The 23,876-nt window shown below is 32.0% G+C and overlaps 1 protein-coding gene across 6 annotated transcripts; it reads right to left on the bottom strand.

Moving 5' to 3' along the window:
- Nucleotides 1-6,410: 6,410 nt before the first annotated feature.
- On the bottom strand, nt 6,411-23,653 carry nmu (neuromedin U). Of its 6 annotated transcripts, XM_005160513.6 has the most exons (10): nt 23,505-23,653; nt 18,780-18,835; nt 18,334-18,381; nt 15,874-15,933; nt 15,429-15,458; nt 15,116-15,166; nt 11,796-11,870; nt 8,267-8,320; nt 8,054-8,113; nt 6,515-6,687 (listed from the first exon to the last, which is right to left on the bottom strand). In XM_005160513.6, the coding sequence occupies exons 1-9, from the start codon at nt 23,617-23,619 to the stop codon at nt 8,078-8,080; spliced, it is 525 nt and encodes a 174-aa protein (XP_005160570.1). In that variant the 5' UTR covers nt 23,620-23,653; the 3' UTR covers nt 6,515-6,687; nt 8,054-8,077. The 6 variants fall into 6 exon arrangements, with proteins under 6 accessions (NP_001292548.1, XP_005160570.1, XP_021324063.1 ...); XM_021468388.3 differs by lacking the exon at nt 11,796-11,870; XM_073932342.1 differs by lacking the exon at nt 15,116-15,166.
- Between the last annotated feature and the right edge of the window lie 223 nt (nt 23,654-23,876).

Below are 23,876 nucleotides of genomic sequence, written 5' to 3'. Positions count from 1 at the left end.
GTTTTTGTATTCAATTTATAGCCAACTTTTACCCAACAGTTGGGTTTATATGTATTTAACCCAAAGTTTTTGTTTTCAAAATTACTTTGTTTTTCAGATAAAGAAATCATGAATTATGATTTTTTAAAATAATAAATACAAATTATCATTATAAAATTATGGAAACAATTAAATAAAAGTCTCAAGCAAGCAAATAATAATTAATGATAATTATAAATAAAATAGCATCACTAAGTGCCCTAAAATATGAACCAAACACATTAAAAGTCTGTCCATTTTCCCAATACATTTATTTTCTGACATAATTTAATGACACTATGAATAGTTTAATTTTGGTATTTAATTAAAGGCTTATTGACCGCAGAGATGTAAAAATGTCGGTAACAATAAACATAGAAAACCTTCCTGTGCTTTAAAGGTTGCGTTTCGGCGTGAATTTTATGTTATACAAACGTTCCTAATCTTTGGCCCACATGTTCGCTTTTTTCTGTTTTGGCCGAGCGCCAATTAGGTCAAATACGCACCTCAACCCATCTTGAATGTGCTCAGCGCGCGCGAAAATTCTAGGGCGTGGCGTGTTGAGTGACAGTTGTCTTGTCCAATAATAAGATGATGCGAGTGCGCGACATGCTGCAGCAGTGCAGAAAGCGGAGCAAAGAGTGACATATCAGATAATAGTTAGTAGTAAAAGGTCAAATTAATATTTTTCATGGAGTTGCTTGGAAGAAAAAAATAGTTACAGCTTATTTTTTTATAGAGACCCAGGTAATCTTACACGACGTTTAAGGTTATTTTAAAAAACCTTTACGTGATTTGCATAGTCCATAGACTAATTTCCTTACAAAAACATGTAAACGCTTCAGCGACATACAAATAAGTGCGTCAGAGACGTGTCTGTCATGTTTAAACCTATCATAACAATATATTTTACCCTAGTTCTGTCATTTATAGTGCGGAAAAATGACGCGTATTGGTGTTATTAACACAGTTTCTGCTGCTAATTATTATTTAACCTGTTAAATAATTAACTATCGTGTGATACGTGGTTATTAAGCCGACGGCTGTTGTTGTTAAATAGTAATGATACCCTACAACTTGATATGTGACGGGTTATTAGCCCACTATTATTTCATGTCTGCGCTTATGTCGGCAAACATAATCATATTTCTGTCATAAAATCTGAGCGGACTTTGTTTGCCACGTAATGTTTACACCAAGAACGGAGAGCTTGTGACACCCAGTGGTGGAAAGCTTCACACGACGTAAGTAGATCATCCAGTGAAAAAACAAACGCACGGTGGTGCTGTTATCACGTTCCATCTTTTAGCGATTCATGTTTCTTCTACCTTTGTGGGGTTGATTTTGCTTTTACATTACATGTGTCCTTCTTATAAAGTGCTGTCAGTTGTTACTGTAAAAGTTCTGGTGAAGTTTTGGTGTTGTGATGGTATTAAGCAAGAACCAAAGCAGACCTGCCAGTTCAATTGTCACTAAAGTGTTTTTTTTTTCTTTTTATAGTGCTTCATTCTCATGTGGAAGGAGTTCTTAAATATACCATTTATTTTTATTTTAGCGTAAACTGAAACTACAGTTTTCGGACAGTTATCTGCTCAAATACATAAAGACATTATTAGCAACTATGATAAATTATTTTAGTGATTTTTAAAAAAAATGTCCTAGAATTTCTTCTGATGGAACTCTTATTTCTCTTTATTTTCCTGGGATAAAAACAGTTTTTACGTTTAAAAGAAAAAATTAAGGTAAAAATTTTGGATCTCAAAATATTTGTTTAATTGGCTTCAGAACAAACCACAGTTTTCCAATTGCACTGAAATTATTACAAATTAGGTTTGGTTGTTTAATTTTAAATGGATAGTTCAAAATTAAAAAGTAATTACTTTTCTTCTATCGAACACAAGATATTTTAAAGAAAGTTTGAAATCAGTAGCCATTGAACTCGTTAGTAAATACCATGTAGTGGATGCCAGACTTTTGTTAAAAAATTTAAAAAAATAAATTAAACAAATAAGTTCTAGTATTAACACATTGTATATTTTGTTAGACAAAATATAATGTACTTAACTAATTAAAAATAAAATAAAAAGAAGAACCATATAATGTCAACAGCATTATATTATATTGTTAGCAGTGTCGCATCACAGCAAGAAGGTCACTGGTTCCAGTCCCAGCTGGGCCAGTTGGCGATTTTGTGTGCAGTTTGCAAGTTCTTCTGTATTGAGTAAAATAAATTGGCCATAGTGTATGAGTGTGTGTATGGGTGTTTTCCAATACTGAGTTGCGGCTTGAAGGGAATCCACTGAGTAAAACATATCCAGGAATAGTTGGCGGTTCATTCCTCTTGGGCCGACCTTTGAAATGGAGATAAAGCCGAAAGGGAAATTCATTAATTTTTTTGTAAATGCAAAAAAAGACATATGTTGACAGCACAATCCTTCCACAATCCAGGACAATGCTTCCGGTCCAGATTAAAGTTCAGTCTTCCAATCCAAAACTTTAGTGTTTAAAATGATTTTAAAAATGGTATTGGAAGGCCAGTTTTGTTTCAAACTTTAGTTTTATATGTGGATAATTCAATCATTACTGATGACCCATTTCATGCAGATCAAAATCACTTCTTTTATTTGGGAGACAAGATTTATATTTAATGTTTATAAATGTTTATTTATATTTAATGATGCTTCTGTTATTAAATGTACTTTTGCTAAAGACAGGTCACAGGTCACCTCAGTTTGCAACTTAACCAGTAATGTTTGTTTGCATCCTAAATTAGCTCTTAAAACCACTTGAACAGGTTTTGTGTGTTTCCTTCTCAGATTGATTGCGTTCGACATTTTCACAACCCTGAAGCTTCCTTTTTCACACCCAGCACCCAACAAAACACCCGCTACAGGACTGATGTGTTTTGAGTCATTCCCTCCAGGTATGTCTATCTGTCTGGAGTCGATGAAGTGATCCTCACCATCTGCCCACTCATGTTTTGTGTCATGAGTTGCTTAAAGGGCCTACACTTAAGCATTCTGGTGTATTAATAACTTTATTATTGGAAATGTGTAAACATATGGTGAAGAAACTTCAAACAAGGCCATCTCTAACTTCCTCTATGAACGATCACTGACTTTTATGTGATTTTTGCAGAGAAAATCAACATTTAAACATTATGCATGCGCACTTCTGTAACTGTATCTTGTTGTGAAATGAATGCTTGTACTATATTCAAGATAATGCAGAATGAGACTCCAATGTTAGCAGCTACTAAGTTTCCATCCACTATTTTTGTGTGCATTTTTGTATATCGCATTGGAAGAACATATATATTACAAAATATTTTCATACTCATATATACACTCACTGGCCATTTTATTAGGCATAATAAAACCGTTAATGCAAATTTCCAATCAGCCAATCACATGCCAGCAACTCATGTAGACATGGTCCAGACAATCCTGAACGTGAACATGATTGTTGGTGCCAGACAGGCTGGTCTGAGTACTTTAGAAACTGCTGATTTACTGGGATTTTCACGCACAACCATTTCTAGGGTTTACAGAGAATGGTCAGAAAAAGAGAAAATATCCAGTGAGCGGCAGTTCTGTGGGTGCAAATACCTTGTGGATGCCAGAGATAAGAGGAGAATAGCCAGACTGGTTAGAGCTAATAGAAAGGCAACAGTAACTTAAATAACCACGCGTTACAACTGAGGTGTGCAGAAGAGCATCTCTGAAAGCACAACACATTGAACCTTGAGGCAGATGGGCTACAGCAGCAGAAGACCACACCTGGTGCCACTCCTGTCAGCTAAGAACAGGATACTGAGGATACAATTCGCACATGTTTACCATAATTGGACAATAGAAGATTGGAAAAACGTTGCCTGATGCATGAGTCTCGATTTCTGCTGTGACATTTGGATGGTAGGGTCAGAATTTGGCGTCAACAACATAAAAGCATGGATCCATCCTGCCTCGTATCAACAGTTCAGACTGCTGGTGGTAGTGTAATGGTGTGGGGATATTTTCTTGGCACACTTTAATGAAATCTCCTCAACAGACGATATGATTGAATAACTGTGGAAGTACTGTACATTTTCAAAATTATCTTGTATGATTACTTCCAGAACTGTCTGACATGGTTCAGATTTTGCACACAAGTTAAATTGGTTGGAAACATAATGCAAAGAAAGAAATTAATTCAAACAATGTTATTGCTGTCTTTTTTCAAATACACCTTATAATCAAATTGTCATAAAATTATTATTTTAATGCAGCTGTTTTCTAACTACTGTCATTTCTGTTGTCTTCTTGTTAAACAAAAAATAATGAAGTTCATATTTACATATACAGGTACATCCAAATGTCCCTCAGCTGCATAAATGATGTCTGGATGTATATTATGGCTGAAAATATATTTCCATTTTTTTTGCACCTAATCAACAATTGAAGAAGAATTTAGATGTGGGTATATCCACATCTAAAAAAAAAAAAGTTTTTTCTTGATTTCTTTTGATTGCGCAATTTACCTTAAACCTGCAGTCATTGCTTTATATGTTTGTTTGTTTTTTCTTGCTGATGGCCATTGGCTAACCATCACTTCCATGACTCCAATCAAATCATGTATTGCATCCGACTGACCTCAACACATAAATTCACCAAACAATTACAGTGTGGAAGAATTACAAGTTAACAAGAAGATGCAAAATCATTGCACAAACTTTGGCTTCATCTGAAATGACATACTACTCAAGTACTGTAGGTACTTCGTTTGAATTAGAATTCACTGTTACAAAGTACACTGAAAAAAATTATTCAAACATGATTCCTTGGATTTACTCAATTTTTTTTACGTTAAGTGGTTGTAAACAATTTATGTGTGTTGAATTTAAACAAACAAATTAAGTTGAACATTATTAAACTTAATTTGTTTGTTTAAATTCAACACAAAGAAATTGTTTGCAACAGTTCTGCATGCAACACTTTTTTCAGTGTAAGTATGTTCGTATATCAGTATAAATGTGCGTCTTATGGAATTCAAACACTGCATCTGCCATTTGTCATTATCACATGACCTACCTGCGTCAGTCCCATTTATAAATTCTCTCCATTTGCATGAACACTTCAGAATCTCGCTGAAGTATTCAGGCATCTAGGTACTTTCCGCCTACAGTTTTTGGAATACTATGAATTCAGACATACTACTCAGCTCGCATACTGTTAATCACATACTATATGGTAGGGAAGTATGCAGTTTTGGAGCAGCTTTAAATTGAAGATTACCAAAAAACTTTGGTAACACTTTACAATAAGGTTCATTAGTTAATGCATTTACTAACATGAACTAATCATGAACAACACATGTACAGCATTTATTAATCATAATTGAACATTTACTAATGCATTATTAACATCCAAGTCCATGCTTGTTAACATTAGTTAATGCACCATGAGTTAACATGAACTAACAATGAACTACTGTATTTACATTAACTAACGTTAACTAACATGAACAAATACAGTAGTAAATGTATTGTTCATTGTTTGTTCATGTTAGTAAATGCTTTAATCAACATTAACTAATGAACCTTATTGTAAAGTGTGACCAAAACTTTTTCAGTGGATTAGCAATATATGCTAAAAAAAAAAAACTAAACTTAATTTTTTTTTACACGGATATAAATAAAATCTCATATTAAATTAATCGCACATTTTAAATTTATAATCCATCAATGGCATACAATTGAATCTATACTTAGTAACACCTTTAAAAATGCAACTGATCTGAGCTATACTTTTAATTTGCAGGTGGAACAATTTTCACAGTGTAATACTCACTATATGAGTCATTTTGAAAAACTTTTTCTTCATATTTTGAGTAGTATTTAGATTGCATACTTTAAAGTAATGTTACTTTTACCTGACATTAATTTTTGAGTACTTTTTCCACCCCTGGTTACTAAAACGTTAATTATATTACTCTATCCAAAGCCACAGAGCCTTCCCAAATCTTCCAAATACCCCTTGCCTAAATTCACAGCATTTCTGGCACAGTCCCTTTAAAAAAAACAGTCACGATCCATGACGCAACACGTTTTACGTTATTCCAGGCCTCCGTTCATTCCCTCAGTAGACAACAGCTTAATAAACACATGATGTGTATTTATGAGAACAATAGACCATGAGCAACATTCTGCTAAACCGATAAGGGGACGTTTATCAAAAAGGATGCAGTTCATGAAACATGCTGTTTGGATGGATAAATCTAATTAGAAGGGCAGTGATCGGAAGTGAAGGTTGATTAATGCTTTTTGACTAATCGGTGTAGATCGGAGGATAACAAAAACACACACATTCATCTAAGGAGCCAACAGAGTCGCTCTAGTGCTTTCAAGACATACATGGAGAGAAAACAATGATTTTATTTTTATTTCTTCATCTTTGATGGCACTGCATTTACAGTAAATCACATACAGTTTGGTGAAAATCACACTGGCACAATGAGGAAACATTTTATAATGCTTTTAATTCAAAAGACACTGCACAGTTGCACAAATAGAATGTTTGAACAGTTTAAAGACTTTATTTGGATTGGGTCTGTACATTCAACATCACAATTCGGGAGCGAGTGGTGTGGCATTTCAGGTGGGCTGGCTCTGGATCACAGGGTTTGGTGGCACTGAAACAGTTTGTTAAGAAAACGCTTGTCACATTTCTTTATACATTAACGTACATCAAATGTGGTTTTGCAGGGAAAAGTACACAAAGTAAAACAAAATATTCATTTACAATTTGTTTTTAAATGATTGTAAACAATTTATTTGGGCTGACATTAAACAAACAAATGAAGTTGAACATTACTAACTTCAATTTGTTTGTTTAATTCAACACATATAAATTGTTTGCAGCAATTTTGCCAACATCTTTTTTTTTTCAGCGTATGCCTATGAAAGAGTTACAGTAGTTCACCCCAAAATTTAAAATTCAATTCAATATAATTTATTCACCTTTTACTTGTTCTAAAATTTCACAAAAAAATCACAAAAAATAAGTTATTTTGAAGAATGAAACAGGCAGTCGCTGACTTCCTTAGTATGTAAAGAAAAAAGACTTCTATGGAAGTCAATAATGCACTCCAAACAAATATTTTGCTGCTTGTTCAAACTACTTGTTTGAAATAAGCTAATTCAACACAATTCTTGAGTTTTTTTTTTTTTTTGGGGGGGGGGGCAACCTAATTGTGTATGTTCAATCCCTCTAATAAAATAAAAAAAATAAGTTAACTTAATTGATTTTTGTTGGGACAACATGAAGGAATTGTGGAACCCACAATGTTTTTTTTTTCCATTTTTAAAATGTTTTGGTGGCACTGAAACAGTTTGTAAAAAACATATCATGCTTCTTTACACACAAACAGACATTAATCTACATCAAATGTGGTTTGCAGGAAAAAGTATGCCTATTAAAGAGTGGGGAAAAAATGGAAAAATTCTGACCTCATTTACTTACCTTTTACTTGTTCCGAATTTTTACAAAAAGAAGATATTTTGAAGAATGAGGCAGGTAGTCACTGACTTCCTTAATATTAAAAAAAGAGTTCTATGGAAGTCAATGCTGCACTCACAAAAAATAGGGGGGGGGGGGGTGGCAAATGAATTGTTTTATGTTAAATCCACCAAAATTTGAAAAACAATTAAGTTAACTTGATCGATCTGGATAACATGAAGGAATTATGTGGAACCCAGCATTTTTCACTGTGTGGGTTTCCAACATTCTTCAAAATATCTTCTTTTGTGTTCAACAGAAAAAAAAGGAATCTCATAAAGGTTTTTCAGCTGTGATTTAAAATATATTTTCATTTTTAATGAACCATTTATTTGATAGTCAAATGCCATTTTGACCATTTTAATGTAAACCAGCATATGAGAAAGTTTTTTTTTTTTTTTTTCGTCCTGTAAAATGAATCTCTTTCAGCTTAACTCAAAACACAAGATAATTCAGAAATTAACTCAACATATTTTCCTCTGTCGTAAGAAATTAAATACCTGATTTTTCAGTTCTTTATTGTTTTACACATACTCATCAGATCTTCTTCCATTTCTTGGCTGCACAGTTGCACAAATAAAAAAAGATTATATTAGAATAGAAAATAATACAAATAGAAAAGAATAGTTTGTTTCCACCAAAATATAATAGTACAAAATTTAATTTATATTTGATTTAATTTTAGATATGAAGTAGGTAGTTTATAAACCCACCCGATAAAGGAAGTATCCTCTGCTCTGGATGCGTCCCGGACCTTGAAGGTTCTCCTGCACACAGAACCAACGGTAATAAATACAGTATATAAACCTTTGACTAACTCACTATGTTCAGATGAATCAAAGGTTTGATGACGACACTGTTGTTAATGGTTAAAAAAGCCCACCCAAATCCATCAGGAGCCATCATTTACTCTTATACCCTTATAGCACAATAACACTTTCAGCATACAATTATCTCTCAAATGGACAGGAGCAATTAATCAAACTAAGACCGAACCATTCCACATCCTGCACATTAAATTAGAGAGACTCAAACTCATACTTGCACATGTCAGCCTCGTGATGCCATATATGTGGACAAACATGGCTTTAATAATGTTAATAATGTAGAAACTAATACTTTATATAAAAAATAAAAAAAGTCAAACATTAATCTCATATCTCCTTACATTGAGAATGCTAATACATTTCAATGCAACTTTATTACATTTAATGTATAAGCAACATAAATTCAGAGCATAAGTAATGTTCTCAGTTTTCTTTTTTTAAATAAATACTAAAATGTTGAAATTGATACTTTAAATAAAATGCTAAATAAGCAGATATTACACTAATGTATTTTCTTTCAATTGAGACTCACTGATCTGTAATTTAATATATTATTTTTATTTATGAAACCACTGTTGTCTATTTTAACTTGCCTAGTTAACCTAATTAAACCAGTTAAGCTTTTAAAATGCACTTTAAGCTTAAGCTTCTTGCTAAAAACCTAGTAAATTAGAAGTAATGTCATCATGGCTAACACAAAAGAAATGGGTTAGAAGTTAGTTATTAAAACCAACTATTATGTTTAAAAATGTGTTAAAAAATATTCTCTCCATAAAGCACACTTTAATAAAATTTCACAGAAGGGCTGATAGTTTTTGCTTCGACTGTAAAAGATAAAAAAACAGAGAAATAATTTTACTTTTATGTCAATGTAAACTTGAATATTTCCAACCAGAGAGAGAGAGAGAGAGAGAGAGGTGGTTTTCACACGCCTGCGCTGTCTGTTTTAATAATTATTAACACTTGGCACTTTAATAATTAACACTTAACACTTAATTAATTCAACAATTACTGATGGTCAGAAAAGAAGCCCTGGAGCAAAGTCGTGATGAGATATGATCAAACAGCATATGCCATTTCATCAGGCACCGCAGGATTGACGAGAAAACACACTTCATCAACATCCCTAGAAAGCGAGGCTGTTTTCATCATCTATTCACGCAGTTACCACCGACTCTCATATTTATTGTTAACGCACGTGATTAAGGCAAGCAAAATTAAATTTCATGATAAACACAAAGTTTGGGAAAACATGAGCAGTTCTAACTTTATTTAGTACAGCCAAATGACTTAAATACTAAACAGACTATTACATTTAGTTTTTTTTCAGAGTTGTGGCACTAATTCAAACGAAATGTCAATGACATGATTCCTTACATTTATATAGCGCTTTTCTGGACATTCAAAGCGATTTACATATTTTTTGGAGGGAATCTCCTCATCCACCACCTGTGTGCAGCATCCACCTGGATGATGCAACGGCAGCCATATTGCACCAGACCACACATCACACACCAGCTGATTGGAGGAAAGAGTGATGAAGCCAATTATGATGTGGGGATGGTTAGGGGGCCATGATGGGCAGAGGCCAGTGGGCAAATTTGGCCAGGATGCTGGGGTTAAACCCCTACTCTTTTTCGAATGACATCATGGGATTTTTAACGACCACAGAGAATCAGAACCTCGGTTTAATGTCTCATTCGAAAGATATTGCTTGTTGAACAGTAGAATCCCTATTAATATACTGGGGCATTAGGACCCACACAGACCACAGGTTGAGCACCCAGTGCTGGTCCCAATGGCATCTCGCTAACACTACTTCCAGCAGCAACCTAGCTATCCCATGTGGTCTCCCATCCAGGTACTGACCAGGCCCTGCTTAGCTTCAGTGGGCAACCATGTGAGAGTTGCAGAGAGCTAGCTGCCGGCTAATGCTCAAACACTCAAAAAACTGATTTTTGCTGTTTGTTCAGGCTACTTATTTTATAATGAGCTGAGTCAACACAATTCTTGAGTTTTTTGGGGAACAACTGAATTGTTTTATGTTCAACCCACTTAAATTTGTAAAACCAATAAAGTTAACCTAGTCAATGTGTGTTGGGACAACATGAAGGAATTGTGTGGAATGTGTTTACACTATGTTTGCACTGGTAAACTAACTTTCTGCCATTCTGTGCCTGCCATTGGCTGGCGGACTGAGAAAACAATCATTCGGTTGCATTTCAAACACATTAATGTCATTCCCATAATAACAACAGAACATGGTGCTTTTCTAGACTCAGAAAATAATAGTTCAAACTACTTATTTAGAATAGGCTGAAACAAAAAAATTGAGATTATTTTGGGAAAACTTGATTGCTTTGTGTTCAGTCCTCATAATTTTTTCAAAACCAGTTAATTAAATGGTTTACAGTATGTTGAGACAACTTGAATCAATTGGGTGATATGTTGCATTTTTTTGTACTGTACACTGTGAAGAATGCGGTTTTCCACACAATTTATCCATGTTTTCACAACACAAATTGATTAAGTTGACTTTATATGTTTTTTAAATTAAAGTGGATTGAACATGAAAAAAATAAGTTGTCCCAAAAAACCTTAAGAATCATGTTGTTTTGACTCATTTTTAAATAAGTAGTTTGAACAAGCAGCAAAAGTAATTTTTTGAGTTTATAATAAAGAAAACACACATGATACACTTTCAGTGGCCGATCAAATTGAACACGCGTTTTGATTCTGTACACTTTATAACTTAATTTATCACAATTCTGAGTTCTGATATCTCACAACTGTTGCAATCTCAGGGTTGCCAAATATAAACCGACACATTTTATATTCTTAGAGGTATAAATAGTTTAACATAATCTAGCATTTAGAAGGAAATAAGTCTGAACTATGAGCTATGAAATAAAGCAGAAATTTCAGTTGAACTCATTTTTATTCTGTTGTATACTGAAAAAAATAATTCAAAGATGATTTAAGTGACTGTAGAGAATATATTTGGGCTAAATTTAAACAAACAAAGTAAGTTGAACATTAGTAAATTGTATAGAAATTGTTTGCAACAATTTTTACGACATATTTTTTTCAGTGTAAAAAGAAGTTTTTATTGTTTCATATCATTGCCAACACCGTTATTTAATAACATTTGACACTATTACACTATTTGAAAGTATTTAATTTTTACGGGGTTTTTTTGTAATAATTGTGAAAAAAGAAAGTAAAATTAGATATACAAGGGGACATGATCAGGAAAGGTCTGGAGTCAGGACTCAAACTCGGGTCACCCAAAGAACATGTGTTTATATGACATTAGGTCTGACAGCACAATGTCACTTTAGTGGTTGTCAGCTGTGTCATATACCCACAATGCTAATGTAAACTGAATAAGGGTTTAAGCATGCAGGATACATACATTTAATTTCATTCTCCTGCTTCTTCTTCTGGCAAGCTGGGGTATGAGCTCCAGAAGAGGGTGCAACACAGTAGACTGACACATACACATATACAGAGAGATATCATGAAGACACACATGGAGAGTTATGAAAACCATGAACATCTGCTCTTGCGCTGTGGCCAGGACTCGCAGAGAGGACTCTTTCAGTGCTTGATATCACACACGTACCAGTCCTCAGTGCGATGCAGTGTTCATTTTGCACACACAGTGCACTGATGTTCAGTAGATTCACAATCACATGCAGGCCATGCGAGCACACGACAACATGCTAGATGGCGAATGTCAAGTTATGATATTAAAATCAAGGAGAAATGTTATTAAATTCCATGCATATTTGCGACATGTTACACAAATATTAGATGAACTGCTAGCACTTCACGATAATGTTTCATTTGTTCACCACATTAAAATCTGACATGTGGCAAAATATGTCAATTATAAACATGACATACAGGTACTTATATGAACATACATTTTCAGCTACTAAATTCACAAATATGTATATACATTTCATATATAGCTACTATGATATTATATATGTGTTCATATAGTCATATGAAGATAATATATAATAATTATAATATATATTTGATGTACATATTTGATATTCCCACAATTGAAAAATATCCATGTAAGTGGCAGATTGTTGCAATATTTCTATATATATATGTTGTGAATATGACAATTTATATATCCAAATATGAACTTGTATGTCATGTATGTGTGTATATATATATATATATATATATATATATATATATATATATATATATATATATATATATATATATATATATATATATATATATATATGTATATGTATATATGTATATATATATATATGTATATATGTATATATGTATATATATATATATATATATATATATATATATATATATATATATATATATATATAGATGTATATATGTGTGTGTGTGTGTGTATATATTTATATATATATATATATATATATATATATATATATATATATATATATATATATATATATATATATATATATATATATATAATGTGCCTATATTTCCATCAATATCAGATTTCTGTATAGGTTAAGATGAACTAATAATAAATAATACTAGCCAGTATTATTCTTAGATAATCAAAAACATTACTAATAAATTTTAAGACCAGAAGGTAGTTAACTAATCCACAAAATATTTTATTAATAGCAACAAACATTAATAATATATATATATATAATTATATATATATATATATATATATATATATATATATATATATATATATATATATATATATATATATATATATATATATATATATATATATATATACAAACACAAACACACACAGTTGAAGTGAGTGAAGAATGATTAAAATATAGCTTAAAGGGGCTAATAATTTTGTCCTTAAAATGGTGTTAAAAAAATAAAAAAACTGCTTTTATTCTGGCCGTAATAAAACAAATAAGATTTTCTCCAGAGGAAAAAATATTATCAGATACTATCAGAAAAAAAAGAAGAACAAAAAAAATTCTAAAGGGGCTAATAATTCTGACTTCAACTGTATATATATTTATTTTATATGCCTTAACAACATTTCAAAATTGAGGCTGTGAAAGTGTTTCAAAACAACTCATATCACTTATGACAAAATCACATGTTAAATTTACATGTTGAAAGTGTGAGCTCATTGTTCACATTGAGCACATGTGAAGCATGTAGATTTTGTATAAGGAATATGGATGTTTGAAGATGACATACGTCTGTGTTGAACATGCAAGGGATTGAAGTTGGAGGGAAATGGCATTAAATACTTAATCTGACAGCATCAGCACTAAATGGTGTCTAAATTAAATTAGAAAAGTCTACTTTAATGTTAACGTGAAATAAGGTTTTCTTCTTAGTTTGAGTGTATGCAATAATATTAATTTATTCAAATATGTTGACAGTTTAGGGAATTAAATAAATAAAATAAATTTTAAATAAAACATTTAAAATAATAATAAAATCAAGTAGATTTAAAAAAAAAGAAGGAAATGATGTTGATGCTGTCAAGAAGCAGTCATAGGGTATCTATGGAAGCTTGTTTCTTCAGAAGTCTGATGCCACCATAAGTTCAAAAAAACTGTTCCTGTGAGTTACAGTTAGTTAATATCTCACAGTTGTTTCAAATTAAAACAGTTTGAAGTGCATATATCCCCTTTTTTTTGCAGAATTTGCAAAGACAATTTTGAGATGCAAAATTATAATTCTGTTTCTCTCTCTTTCAAATCAGTTCAAAAGAGCTTTATTGGCATGACTTGTCAAGGATTGCCAAAGGATTGCAAATTACATAAACGTATAATACATAAATACATACAAATTAGAATTATGATAAATACATATACAAACAATAAAGAAAAAAGACTAATATGAGGATTGAAACCATTTCAAAAGAGAAAACAATATATATTATTGTTAAAATATGCAAATAAAATGCAATACACATTCATTCAGATGGTTTGGATGTCTCTATCTGTCTCTCTCTGTTTCTCAGATTTTAGGGTTTATATTTTGTAATTCTGGGTGTATATTTCCCAAATCCGAGTTACCATCTTGGCATTCTAAGTTTACAACACCCAAGTTTACATTTCAGAGGTTCAAGTTTAAATCATGCAGTTCCAAATTTGGAAACAAACTCATTTTTGCATTGACATCTTTGTCTGAAGTCAGTTTATATCTTCCACTTCCCAGTTTACATGTCACATCTTTACGAATAGTGAGATATAACATATAAACTCAAAACAAAGCAGTTACCCTTTTATTCATTTATTTGTTTGTTTGTTTGTTTGTTTGTTTGTTTGTTTGTTTGTTTGAATCTAGTGGCAGAAACAAGCTTCTTTATTAATCTGAGATTGCATGCATACAAAAGGAACTTAACACTGGATTATTTTATTTACTGTAGCAAGAATAAATAATGTAAAATGATAAAATAATTTAAAGTAAAAGCAATATTATGTCATGACATTTTGTTCTATTATTTTTTGCCATAAATATTTTGTTTGTCAATACTATACACATTTTTTTGGAAACATGGCTAAGATTATTCATTCAGTTTTTTGCATAACCTTGACCCAAAATCCAGCTGTGCGGTTGCTTAAAATGCTATTAATTTCATTGACTTATTTTAATAGCAGAGTATTAGACCACAGATTACAGTGTGCAGATGTGTGTGTTACTGAAAACAGCGCAGCATAGCAACAGTGGCTGAGTGTTAAAAGCAACAGACACCAAACAACTCTTGAGGAAACCTACCGTCCCATCAGACAATCCTGCCCCGTTTGGTTTAGTGTAATGAAATAAAAACTACACACACATGTACACACACACAAACACAAAAGTTACACACACATATATTTACAGAAAAGTGAACACAGACAGAAAAGCAGTACAGACAAAGACATGAAAACCATTCATACATAAAAAATATATAAAAATGCATCATCCATATACATTCAAACACACATGAATAGACCAAGATTAAAGGATGCTGATGTTATGGTGTTATTAAATTCTCATTGCATTGAATGTGCAACCTCAAATTGCACAGCAAATGACATATACTCACCCTTTTGCTAGTCTCTCGAGCTGTGATCTCCTGCATATCAAAAAGCATCATTTGAAAAATCATAAATCTAATGTATTTCACAATTATCTGTTCAGACTTTATAAACATCTCACTAATATAAGACGCGTGTGTCCCCAAAATGTGCCTTAATGATCATTTATTTAAAAAAAAAAAACTGCCTCTTTTTAGGGTGAAAGCAGATTAATGCTATTCTCGCAGTATGTGTCTTTCTCTAAATGAAAATGAGCTGCTGATCCCCGCCTCCTTTTCAGAAGAGGGTGGTGCCTTTACAGCTCTGACAACAACAAACAAAACATCTGTGTGCGTTTTAAAGCCTTGTGAGTTTAATCTTTAAGCACACAGATGAAGTGCGCACAAGTAAAATGTCAGATGACGTGTTGCAATTTTAACAAGCTGGATATGTAATTGCTTACGTATAATTTACCTTCGATTTTTGCAGTGATCCCAGCATTAGGAAACACAGGTCCTCCAGGACGTCAGATGTCTGGCAATGTAAAATGAATTATAGACAATTAAAATGTCTGACAGATAAAACAAAACACACACACACACACACACACACACACACACAAATAAACAATACAGTTAACCAAATATAATGTAAAAATAAGCTTGATTATATTTATGTAGAATTTTACATATTAAATACTGTTCACATTTACCACACTGTTAAACATTTTCAACAAACATACAGTTGAAGTCAGAATTATTAACCCCCCCCCCCTGAATTATTAGCCCCCCTGTTTATTTTTCCCCCATTTCTGTTTAACAGAGAGATTATTTTCTCAACACATGTCTAAACATAATAGTTTTAATCACTCATTTCTAATAACTGATTTATTTTATCTTTGCCTTGATGGCAGTACATAATATTTGACTATTTTTCAAGACGCTTTTATACAGCCTAAAGTGACATTTAAAGGCTTAACTAGGCTAATTAGGTTATCTGGGGAGGTTATGGTAATTAGGCAAGTTATTGTATGATGATGGTTTGTTCTGTAGACAATAAAAATAAAATATATAGCTTAAAGGGGCTAATAATTCCGTCCTTAAAATGTTTTTAAAAATTTTTAAAAAATTATTTTAGCCGAGAAATTAAACAAATAAGACTTTCTCCAGAAGAATAAATATTATTAGACATACTGTGAAAATTTCCTTGCTTTGTTAAACATCATTTGGGAAATATTTAAAAAAAGAAAAAAAATACAAAGGGGGGCTAATAGTAGTGACTTTAACTGTATAAATGTTTCACACAAACATATTTTTAAAATTGTATATGAAACAACATTTTAAGAAAATACGGTAACACTTCATTTTGATGGTCCCTATTGTATATTTTATTGACTAAAAGTTACATCGCAACTACATTTCAATTACTTCCTTTTTGAGTATTAGCAGACGGTCTGCTCAATATTTAAAGATACTGCACCTTCAACACATTTAACTGACTATAAGAAACTTTGCAAGTACATGTCAACTTACACTAACCCTAATGCCGAGTTCAGACTGCATGATTTTCAAAGTAGTCATGTCACAGATGTTTTCACACTGCATGACTATCTGGGCTAGCATTTCGTCGTTGCTTTGTTTACACTGCAAGATGGATCGGCGACAGGGACTTTCACACTGTATGACTTTACTATAGGAAGAATCGCCGACAAATTCGTCCAAACTACGTCTCACAGTCAAAAACACGTAGTATATCTTTTGTTATTAACTACATAATGAGAAAGAAGCCTTTAATGGGGTAGAACATGTACATGTTTGCTCACCTGGGTTTAAAGGGAATAAGCCATTTCTCCTCAACGTTGATAAAAAACTAATTTCTTTCTGTATGAAACGTCAAACAGACAGTTGCTCCTGAGTCCTGTCAAACCTCAACTAGTTTTTCCTCCATTTCGTGGGTCCAAATAAACCGAAAATGAGCGCTTTTAACTTCTCCCCCAGCCTCCCGCTGGCCTGCAGCAGGCATACATACACGCACGCACAAGTGAATGCCGCTCTCTCATTGGCTGTAGGCGATGGCTGATGTTATTTTCAGTCAAAACTCAATTCACACTGCATGATTTGAATCGCCGACAGCTCCAGATATTTAGCACGCCAAATATCTCACAGGCATAGGCGACTCATCGGCGATTCTCTCAGATTGCGTCTTTGAAAGTTCATACTGTGTGATTGTCACTCACGTGCACGAGCAGCGATTTGCCTGTGATTTCAGGCAAGTCAAAATCGGGGCTAAAATCACGCAGTCTGAACTAGGCATAACCCCAACCTAATAGTCTACTTATAATCTTTTGAGAATTAGATGGCATGTAGATACAATGTAGCTTTAATTTAACAAAATGCATTAAAGGACCATCAAAATAAAGTTATACCCAAAATACTATTTTCAGAAATAAAATGTTTCATTCGATTTGTTGCTTGCAATTAATTTGTTAAGTTTTCCTATAACAAAAATACAGCAACAACAATCTAGAAAGGGTTATTATAGTTAAGTAAAACTGAAATTAAATCCTTACACCAAAAAAATAAAATAAAATAAAATAATAATAATATATATATTTAAACGAAAAGTGAAAATATCAATAATAAAGACGTTTTGGATAATTTATTAATTTAATTAAACAAAAGCCATTAAAATACCTGACATAAAATAATATTTCACTGAAACAAAATTGTTTTTTTATGGTTTATTTTTTTAAATTGTTGTGATTATTTGATGATAAAATAACTAAAACCAATATAAGTAATTAAACAGACATATTTTAAGCAAAACTGGCAGCATGACTAAAGCTAAAATCGCTTCAAAGAAAAATATAAGCTAATTGAAATTAGGAATAAAAGCAGTATCTCTATGATACAAAAACATCGCTCCATTACTCACTCTAAAGGACGGGTCTGCGGAGAGGTAGAATGAACACAAATCAGTTATCTACAGGAAAAAGGCAAAACACGACTGCAATTATAAGCCCTGCAAACATGAGCATTCAAAGAACAGATATAGGAAGCGAAATCTAACTAAATCATATATAATTTTTTTGTTCCTGTTGTTTTTCCCTATGGCCGGAAACATGCATTAAACTGTGCTTTCATATCCCAGTCTCTAGATCCCCAGGTTTGCCGATGTAATTGCTCATGGACACACAGTCCGCACATGTAAACAAAGCAGAAATGTAATCATCAACTCGACAGGGCAAAGTTAACAGGTATTAAAACTAAACAAATACAGCGTAAGTCATTTATGATGAACTTTTCGTCTCTGGGGAACTGTGTATAGCTGAAGGCGTTATAAGAGACTTGCTGAGAGAGGTTAATGTAAATCATACGCACCTGGGTTAGTAGCTGCTCATGCTCTAGTGAAGATGGATTCAAGAGCATCGGAGCACCTGCAAATCATGCACAGAACATTATTACACTGTTAAAAAATATTACTTGACTTTACTTAGAATAAGTGAGTAAACATGTTGCTATTAAAATGATTTGTTGACTCTTTAACTGCCTGCTTTACTAATTGGTTGACCATATTTTGACTATTTTAAATAATGACTGTTAAACTCATTTAAAGAATGACTGTTTTTAAATAATGGTTCACAAACACAGAATTGTTGGTTTACAAAATAATCAAACAAACATGATCTTGTTGCACTACTACACTTGATTTTGGTTTTATTGTAAAAACAAACACACAAGAAAGCATGTTAAGTGAAAATTTTAAAAAATTTTTAGCATAATTCACAAATAAAGATGATTTAGTATTCAAAAATGTTGTATTTTATTCCAACACAATCTCATGGCAATTCTAAACTTTTTGATTTTAATGGCTAATTCGTACAATCTAATTCATACAATTTAGTACGATTTGCTCATCACCCAATGATGGTTGGGGTTAGGTGGTGGGATTGGGTGTCACGCCTCCTTTTTACATTTACATTTTCGTACGAATTAGCCACCAAACTGACTAAACGTAAAATAATTTTTTTCCTTTGTGAGATCAGGCTGTTTATTCTGGTACTTTTAAACCAACATATACCATTTGGTAGAGGTTGATATTTTAGATATTATGGGATGTGTTAAAAAATGCACTGAGTGTGATGTGAACTAGCGACATTAAGAGTTAAGAGATGCAATCCAATATTTTTTCCTTGGTGGAGCAGTTAAAGGATTAAAAAAAGAGAGTGAACATGTTGCTTTTAAAACGATTAATTGACTTTACTTAGATAATTGAGTTAACCTGCTGACTAAAATTTTTAAATAAATGGGCTATGTGCACATATATAAAAATTAAGTTAAACCAACCTGCTCCAGGTTACAATGAGTTTACTTACTGTTTAAAGTAGTCAACTTGTTGATTTTTAAATTACTCCATTTCTTCATGTAAACTAAAATAGTCACTTTTTACAGTCTACGTGTGTTAGAGATATTGTAAAATTGTAAATAAAAGGATGATTAGTGGAGTATATTAAAGCAATTTATTTTTGTACAATAATAATTCAATCAAACAAGCTGTTCTGAAAGAAAATAACTTCTATTTTCACCTGTTAACTACTACACACTAGCATACTATGGAAGTTTATTTCTGAATAAAAAAGGAAATTCTGACAATAATAACCTTAAACTTATGATTGTAAATTAAAGTGAAATAATCTTCAAATTCAGTTTTTGTTTTATAAATAAAAATGTTTTGAGCTATAAATTATGATTCAGTTTTGTTTGTATACTTGTCAAAATTGTTGCAAGTATATCTTGCAATTGTCAGGAAAAAAAATTATTTTATTGTGGTCACAATTAGAAATTTAAAAATAACTCGGAATTGTAAAAAATAAGGTCAGAATTAGGAGAAAGCCAATTTACTTTTTTTTGAGAAACTTTTGTTGCCAAATGTAAACTCATAGCAAGTTTTAATTTTAAAACAATTTTATTTTATAGCTCAAAATTCTGACATTTTCCCACAGAATCGTGAGTAACATTTTAGTTTGGAGGATGAAAAAGTAATTAAAAAAAAAAAAACTTCAGAATTTGGTAAAAAATGTAAAAAATTTCAGATTGTAAACAGAATTAAGAGGACAAAGTAAGAATATTGAGAAGTAAACTTTTATCCAAAGAAAGATATTTTGCAAAATAAACTTGAATTATATGGAAAAAATATATACATATATATATAATAATATAAAATATTATAATATATAATAATATAATAATAATATATACATAACATTAGTTAATTTAAAGTTAATTTAGTAAATTAGTAAAAGTGTTTAACAACATTAACTAAGTTTGAATAATCTTGTAAAGCATTTATTAGGTTAAACATGAACTTCGAAAGTTGCGCTTGTCAACATTAGTTAAAGCACAGGGAGTTAACATGAACTAATATGAACTAATGTTATTTAACTTTACTAACATTAACTAACGTTAACAAACATGAATACATGTCGTAACAAATTTCTTACTAATTGTTTGTTTATTTTAGTAAATACATGAACTAATGGACCATTATTTTAAAGTGTTTCCGAAATTGAATTCTGTGAAAAATTCTAAATTATGATATATAAACTCTGAATCCTGGACAAGAAAACTACTTTGATCACAACATGAAAATTGTGATGCATACATTTGCCTACCTGCCTAAATTTTAAAACTACCTTCATTTTCATGAGTTTTCTTGCAATTGCATCACTAAATTGCCAGTCAATCTGTAAACAGGCAGCTGTAATCCTTATGAGGTTTCATTAAATAAGTCTAATTAGTCCTGCTTATCGATTTGCTTGTTTTGGTGTTTTTTCCCTTCTTTTCTCAATGGAAAACCTCTAATTTAACAGAATTCATTTATTGATCTGCTGTTTGGATCTCTCATTTCTGTCAAAGGGTGTTTCCTTTGATTGATTTATAGGACTCGTTAAATTAAATCATTAGACTGTAAATACTCAAGTAGAAGTCAATATTAAAGAATAAAATGCACTGTGATTGTACTTTTTTTTAAACTTGCATGTATCTTAATGCCCCTCTGGGTGTTTTATGACATTTAACAATCATGATCTAATCATATCTGTGTATCAATAAATGAGTCACACAGTTGTCAAGGCTACTAATCTGACAACATCTCTCCTGGCGTTTCATACACTGTCATTATGTTATTCAAATTCATGTGACATCACTGCTGACAAAATTGCCAAGCGCTCTAATGTAAAATAACATTTTTCCAGTGACATCATAATTAGCAGTTACACGACTGAATCTAATTTGACAATAAATGGCTCTTGGTGTATAGAGCGAATGCTTTATTGCTGATGACTGGTCTTTTTTTTATCCTCGTGGTGTAATGATTAAAATTCATAAAATGATTCATAAACTAAATCTGATGCATAACACTGTTTACTCCGACCTCGTTTTGCAGGTCTATTGGAAAACATCCAATGTTTTAATAGTGCTAATTAGCCCCAAACTAACAAGGCACACTCTCAGAAAAATATCAAACATGAAAAGCGGTCACTGTGGCAGTACCGTTTCAAGAGATACTAAAATTATTTAAATAATATAAACACTGAAATACATGATTTAAAGATGATTGCTTGGATTTACTTTTTTTTTTTTTTTTTTGATGTTAAGTGGTTGTGACTGATTTATTTGGGCTGAGTTTAAACAAACAAATTTTAATTTGTTTGTTTAAATTCAACACATAAATTGTTTGCCAACATTTTTTTTTCAGTGTACAGTAGTATATTTAAGGCATTGATACTGTACATACCCAGAAGTGTGAGGCGGTTTTGAAGTTTTGAAAAGAATAAAGTTTTGAAAAGTTACCATTCCAGTATCAGCTTATATTGCTTTTCAGCTTTTTTTTCTAAAAGAGCATTCAGTTTAACAGATTTTTACGTATGTACACTTAGGTTTAATGCATCACAGTGACGCATTACCAGTTATCTGACACACTAATGCAGCACATTTGCAGCACACAACCTCAGGCAATAGGTCTAAGCCTTCAAAATGGATCAAAATAATTTACAGGCAAGAACTTAGTCTAAAGATGAAAGCACATTTTCACATTTATTTGTTTCAAAAAGATCATGTCAGTAACAAGTTCTTAAAATAACCACTTTTCTTGTGAGAGTACCAAGAAAAAATAACATTTTACACTTTAAATAATATTTTGTGGAATAGATTGTTAAAGGGAAGGTTCACCCCATAATTAAAATTCTGTCATCAAGCTGAAAACCTGTAAACATTCACTTGCATAATGAACCAAATATAGAAGTCAGTAGTTACAGGTTTTCATCTTTCTTCAAATTATCTTTTTTGTGTTTAACAGTTAAAGAAAACCCAAACAGGTTTGGGAGCACTTGAGGGTGATTAAAGAGTGAGTAAATTTTCATTTTTGGGTGAACTATTTCCCTTTAAAGGTTTGACATGAATGCAAAACCTTTATTTTAAGGGTGTAAAGTCAAGTTGGACACTCATTTTACACCGTTCTACCATTACAGTTTGTAATTTCTACTTCATTTCTCATATATATTGTTTGTTGTTGTTGTTGTTGTGGTTGTTGTTTTAATATCTTGTGAAAAATATATATTTTAAATTGTATGCATTTTTCAAAAAAGTCATTTTACTCAAACACATAACTGTTAATCATAAATCCTGATAAACTAGAATAAAAAAAAACTAAAATTAATGTGACTAATGCTTTTATCCTTCAGGAAATCCTCACTTGACTCATTTGCTTTGGGGTTTTCCCAACACGAAGAATGCGACCCAACAAAACCTTTAGGCTGTCTATGATGCAGTCAGTTTTGCAGATAAATTGCTATTATTTCTTGAAATGTTATTTTATGCATTAACAATATTTTATTATTATTAGCGCACTATTAACAAAATTGTTTCGCAGTTTCAACCCAACAATTTAGATTTAAGTTTGACAGAATGAAAACCCTCACGTGGAAAACTAGCTTTTTAACGAAGAGATAGTTCATTAAAAAAGAGAAGAGAAGTTCTAGACGACAAAACTTCTTAACTTAAATACGATTAAAACAGTAAAAACGCAGATGTATGGTTTAGACTTACTTGTGGTGATGGGTATGAAGGAGAGGAGTAGTACCGCGAGCATCAGGGCGGAGGTGTTTCCCGGGCTCATCGCGCTGTGAGCGGTTGCGCGTTCACATTGATTGCTGTTCCTCATGCTCTCTGTCGGTCAGTCTGATGCTTTAATTCTCACTCACACTTACCAGGCAAACATTATCAACTCTCGCAGTTACACGCCCTCTGCCTAAACCCACGTCATATTGAATGAGCCCCTGCACGTGATACATTTACACAAACGATTATGATTTGTGAGTGGGAACATCCGAATTCTTTATGTTTCAACCTTTCATGTTAACATATAGGCACTGCATAATAATGCTTCTAAAAGCGTACATCAGACTTTTAAAAAAAGAA

Source organism: Danio rerio, chromosome 20, assembly GCF_049306965.1.
Source record: "Danio rerio strain Tuebingen ecotype United States chromosome 20, GRCz12tu, whole genome shotgun sequence".
Taxonomy (NCBI): Eukaryota; Metazoa; Chordata; class Actinopteri; order Cypriniformes; family Danionidae; genus Danio; species Danio rerio.
The sequence above is the reverse complement of the archived record's forward strand: the minus strand, read 5'-3'. Positions and strand labels throughout refer to the sequence as shown.